This window comes from Oncorhynchus gorbuscha, unplaced genomic scaffold, assembly GCF_021184085.1.
Source record: "Oncorhynchus gorbuscha isolate QuinsamMale2020 ecotype Even-year unplaced genomic scaffold, OgorEven_v1.0 Un_scaffold_1875, whole genome shotgun sequence".
NCBI classification, from domain to species: domain Eukaryota; kingdom Metazoa; phylum Chordata; class Actinopteri; order Salmoniformes; family Salmonidae; genus Oncorhynchus; species Oncorhynchus gorbuscha.
This window is the reverse complement of record NW_025744947.1, coordinates 73645-79166: the sequence shown is the minus strand read 5'-3', so window position 1 is coordinate 79166 and position 5522 is coordinate 73645. Positions and strand designations below refer to the sequence as shown.

Here is a 5522-nt window from a genome sequence, read left to right as displayed (position 1 = left end):
AAAGTAGATGGTCTTTCTTGATACACAAAATCCTTGTTAGAGTGGAGGGTACGATATTGTAGTATCATTTTATAGTTGGAAGTGTATAGGGTACTATGTAACTTTATGAAGTCCATCAAAATATAATATTATACTATATTATGTTCTATTATTATTATATTGTCATAATGGAGAGAATACATTCCAAGATGATGTCATGCCCCCCTGGTTAAAACTGGTATTGACTTGGTGTCGAGTATATATCGACATATTTTATTCATGTATTTTATTTAAGCTTTATTTATCTGGGCAAGTCAGTTTAAGAACCAATTCGTATTTATAATGACGGCTTTCAGAATAACAATATACTGTTTTGTGAAGTGTTGACTATTGTGGCCTGGAAATACAATGAAATTACTAACACAGACAAATAATTAACAGAAAACAACGTTGACATCATGCACTGTAGGAGCAAATCATTATCAGACCTAGCTACCCCCGGGACCAGAGCTAGTGTGAGCCAGACCTAGCTACACCCAGGACCAGAGCTAGTGTGAGCCAGACACTAGCTACACCCAGGACCAGAGCTAGTGTGAGCCAGACCCTAGCTACACCCAGGACCAGCGCTAGTTTGAGCTAGACCCTAGCTACACCCAGGACCAGAGCTAGTGTGAGCCAGACCCTAGCTACACCCAGGACCAGAGCTAGTGTGAGCCAGACCCTAGCTACACCCAGGACCAGAGCTAGTGTGAGCCAGACACTAGCTACACCCAGGACCAGAGCTAGTGTGAGCCAGACACTAACTATACCCAGGACCAGAGCTAGTGTGAGCTAGACCCTAACTACACCCAGGACCAGAGCTAGTGTGAGCTAGACCCTAACTACACCCAGGACCAGAGCTAGTGTGAACCAGACCCTATCAACACACAGGACCAGAGCTAGTGTGAGCCAGACTTAGCTATCAACACCCAGGACCACAAACTCACAGTTACGTTCTGGACACGCCCCTTTCCTGCTAACTCACCACACCTGAACTCACTCTGCTCATCACCAATTCCTCTTCCATTCTTCTGGTATATAAGCAGCTTGTTCTGCTTGGGTTGTTCAGCATTTGTGGTGTCCCAGTTCCTTTATTGTTCCTGTTGTTGATTGGCTAAAGTAAGTTCCTGCTATTGTAACTTTTCCAGGGTTTTAACTTCCTGTATTGGGGTGTAATATCCTGTTCATCATGTGTATTGTTATGGTGCAGCTGACCCAGTATTAGACCTTTAATTTAACTGTAAGGGAAGTGTTACAGCTAGTGAGATGAGACATGGTATAATGATGGTTCCTGCTAGCAGAATGTGTCTTACATCTATAATCCTGTAGACTGTTCTGATTGGTTGCACTGCGTCTCCGTGAACAAGAAACTATGAAATGCTGTTTTTACCTTCACCCTTAAATGGAATGTCCCGGGACCACCCATACGTAGAATGTATGCACACATAACTAAGTCGCTTTGGATAAAAGCGTCTGCTAAATGGCATATATTATATTATTAATAAATGGGTCTAATATTGGGCTGTGGTGTGGTGCTGGAGGGAATACATGTTATCACAGCCTTTCCTGGTGGCCATTTCACCTTACCTACTGGTGTTACAAGCCACTGAGCCTTACCTACTGGTGTTACAAGCCACTAAGCCTTAGCTACTGGTGTTACAAGCCACTAAGCCTTACCTACTGGTGTTACAAGCCACTAAGCCTTACCTACTGGTGTTACAAGCCACTGAGCCTTAACTACTGGTGTTACAAGCCACTGAGCCTTACCTACTGGTGTTACAAGCCACTGAGCCTTACCTACTGGTGTTACAAGCCACTGAGCCTTACCTACTGGTGTTACAAGCCACTGAGCCTTACCTACTGGTGTTACAAGCCACTAAGCCTTACCTACTGGTGTTACAAGCCACTGAGCCTTACCTACTGGTGTTACAAACCACTGAGCCTTACCTACTGGTGTTACAAGCCACTGAGCCTTACCTACTGGTGTTACAAGCCACTGAGCCTTACCTACTGGTGTTACAAGCCACTGAGCCTTACCTACTGGTGTTACAAGCCACTGAGCCTTACCTACTGGTGTTACAAGCCACTGAGCCTTACCTACTGGTGTTACAAGCCACTGAGCCTTACCTACTGGTGTTACAAGCCACTGAGCCTTACCTACTGGTGTTACAAGCCACTGAGCCTTACCTACTGGTGTTACAAGCCACTGAGCCTTACCTACTGGTGTTACAAGCCACTGAGCCTTACCTACTGGTGTTACAAGCCACTGAGCCTTACCTACTGGTGTTACAAGCCACTGAGCCTTACCTACTGGTGTTACAAGCCACTGAGCCTTACCTACTGGTGTTACAAGCCACTGAGCCTGACCTGCCAGCATTTTATACTTTGCTTTTATTTTTGTTGGAAAGTAAAAGAAGTAGAATTGAACTTTGTTCAATCATAATGCTTGTCTTCTGACAGATTTGGCCATAACCAAACATGAGTGACATTTCTACATTTGGGAATTATAACTTTATTACTTCTGTCTGAGTGGAGAGAAATACCTGCCCAGAAATTCTCCTCAACCCTGTTTAGAGAATAGGTTGGCATTTAGGAAAGCAGACATATTCCTGTTCTAATCTACTGTATGTGGAGTTGAATCTGGTTTTGATGGCTTCACTCTTTGTTTCTCTCAGGAGACTCCATGACCATGTTGACCAGTCTTCTGCTTCTCAGTGCTGCCTTTGCTCTGGGAGATGCAAGTAAGAGTCTACTTTTCTTGACTCGTTCTGTATATTTGTTGTAGCAGAGGTGACTGACTGATCAACAAATACTATTGTAGCTCTGGTTTGTAGATCTTTCTCCAATAGCCTTTAAAGCCACCGCTAACTTCTCCTTACAGATTCACTTGTAGAAGAAGACTTGTGTCCTTCCGGTTGGACCAAATATGGATCACACTGCTTAATGTTTGTAAACACTACAAGGAGCTGGCCTGAAGCAGAGGTATCACCCTTACCATCTTCTGTGAATTTGAAGGGGAAGTGTAGTTGAAATTAGGTCTTTGACATTACCTTAAAGGTGATACTTTCTTAAACTGCAACACATGACTGATGTGAAATACTGAAATTTCCTTTAAAAGATGGGAATTTTCTATACATTTTGAATATTTAATGTGGAGTCGTGCCTCCTGTATACTGGAACCCACCGGACATGGCTTAAGACTGAGAACCTAGTATCTTTAAGAGTTTTAAAAACGATTTAGTTGCTATGGTCAATATTTGGTTTAGAGTGCAGAAGACAAATTCTCAGCAAGGCTGACTGACTAATACATGAAATGTCTTTGTTCCCATCTACTGCTTGGCTGTCATTGTAGATAAGAAAATCATTAACTGACATGCCTAGTTAAACTAATACTTTCTTCTCTAGCGGTACTGTGTGTCCCTTGAGGATCAACTGGTGTCTGTACCCAACGTTGTGAAGTACCTTGGCGCAAACCTGGCATCTGTGCACAGCTCCGAGGAGGACCAGTTTCTACAGGCGTTGGTCTTGGTCAAGACTGTTGGTTTCCCTCCTACCTGGATTGGCGGATTTTATTCGGTTAAGGTGGGACCATTAAGCCTACAGTGATATATAGAGCCATTATTGCAAGGAACGCCGTTCCATTTCTTATTGCTCAAGTGAACAGCAAACCTGGTTAAAAACGGGACATGTGGCATGTAGGCTACCTGTAATTTGATTATGTAGTTCTGTCTGAGTAGTTCTAATGTCATTTTCTGTGGACCCCAGGAAGAGGAGCTGCTGCTTTTTAACAGCTATTGTAATGGTTTCCATATAATATATCAAGAGTTGCCATGCGACAGGTAGCCTCGCCGTTGGCCAATAAAGGCTTGTTTGAATCCCAGAGCTCACTCCGTGAAATCTGATGTGCCCTTGAGCAACGCCCTTAATCCTAATTGACCCTGTAGGTCATTCTAGATGAGTTTGCTAAATTATTTTACTGTCAACTTCAGGAGGCCTTTATACTCATGTAAAATGTTTCTAGGTAAGTATACATTTGATCAAAGTAATCTCTTCCATTCAGTGTTGTAACCACGTGTATGGGGATTCTAGCTTCAAAAGTTGTAGACTTGTTTTAGTCTTTGAAATGCGTTGGGATGATTGCAAATGTGAGGAGTAGGCTGTAGCTTCTCTACACAAGCAACAGTCCCAGTCGGTGGGTTTTGAAGTAGTGGTAGCTTAAACTGTTTGGTTTCAGGTGGTAGAGGAAGGACTACATTTAGTCTTTATTCTCAAACCCCACTTTCCCCCTCAGGACAGGCGGTGGTTCTGGAGTGATGGCTCCGACTTTGATCACCAGAACTGGGCTAAAGGAAGGCCTGGTGCTGGTGCCAGAGAGTCTTGTGTTCATATCAACTTTGGAGGTACAGTAAACTCAGTATCAGTCATCAAATTCAACTTATTCCTAGTTAATTTAACTTTCCTTCTGTGTGTACAGCTGAATATTCTGGTTTTGTCTTCAGGTCAACAGCGCTGGGACAATGCATTATGTGAAAGGAGCTTGCCCTCTGTGTGCTCCCTGAGGCTCCTGCCGCTTCGCCAGAGTATCCATTAAAAGCAGCAATGCTATTCCGTAGTGTCTTTGTCCTTAATACTTCATGGGAAGCTTTGTTGCTGTTAAATGAAGTCTCAGTTACTACACAAATATTGAGGATTTGTTTGCAGCCAATAAAATGTGGACACTATTTTGTCTGTTATTGAATGTTGTAGTTAGTACTTTTTCTCACTGGTCCTCTGGGTCTCAAACCCACAACCCTAATGTTACATGGGCCACCAGGACCACGACTGTCATCGTGCTTAACTTTTGGTAGATGCACACCTGTGACATGATGCAGTATGTTTAACTTCATCAGGACAGGGGGGCAGTATTGAATAGCTTGGATAAAAATGTGCCAAGAGTAAACTACCTGCTACTCAGTCCTTAAAGCTAGAATATGAATTGGAAACACTCTGATTCTAAATCTGTTTGAATGATGTCTGAGTATAACAGAACTCATATGTGAATATTTTCTGTTAAGATTGTGAAAATAGATATCAAACAATATTTAGATCATCCAAAGGACAAACCTCACCTTGATCTTTCCATGTAAGTTAAATGTCTTATGGCTGAAATTCCGGTAACTGGATCGATATAACAGCCAGTGAAAGTGCAGGGCGCCAAATTCAAACATCACAATTAAAATTCCTCATACATGTGTCTCATACCATTTTAAAGGTAATCTTGTTAATCCCACTAAAGTGTGCGATTTCAAATAGGCTTTTCAGCGAAATCCCCAGAAACTATTTAGGTCACTGCAAAATCAGTCACAAAAAGCAGAAAGGGATCAAATTAATCACTAACCTTTGTTCATCAGATGGCACTCATAGGACTTCATGTTACACAATACATGTTTTGTTCAATAAAGTTAATATTTATATACAAAAACCTCAGTTTACATTGGCACCATGTTCAGAAATGCCTCACGTAT

General features: G+C 42.3%; 1 protein-coding gene across 1 annotated transcript; it reads left to right on the top strand.

Annotated features, from left to right (window-relative positions):
- The first annotated feature begins 1083 nt into the window (after positions 1–1083).
- LOC124017333 (ladderlectin-like) lies at positions 1084–4623 on the top strand. Its single transcript, XM_046332587.1, has 6 exons — positions 1084–1137; positions 2694–2759; positions 2900–3000; positions 3424–3600; positions 4310–4418; positions 4518–4623. Exons 2-6 carry the CDS (start codon positions 2702–2704, stop codon positions 4607–4609), a joined length of 537 nt encoding a protein of 178 aa, XP_046188543.1. The 5' UTR covers positions 1084–1137; positions 2694–2701; the 3' UTR covers positions 4610–4623.
- Positions 4624–5522: the final 899 nt, after the last annotated feature.

Excerpts from the sequence above, each read along its gene's own strand:
- LOC124017333 (XM_046332587.1), top strand. The coding sequence starts at position 2,702 with ATGACCATGTTGACCAGTCTTCTGCTTCTCAGTGCTGCCTTTGCTCTG. Across the intron at positions 2,760-2,899 it reads CTTTGCTCTGGGAGATGCAA|ATTCACTTGTAGAAGAAGAC; the intron begins GTAAGAGTCTAC and ends TTCTCCTTACAG. Across the intron at positions 4,419-4,517 it reads TGTTCATATCAACTTTGGAG|GTCAACAGCGCTGGGACAAT; the intron begins GTACAGTAAACT and ends TTTTGTCTTCAG.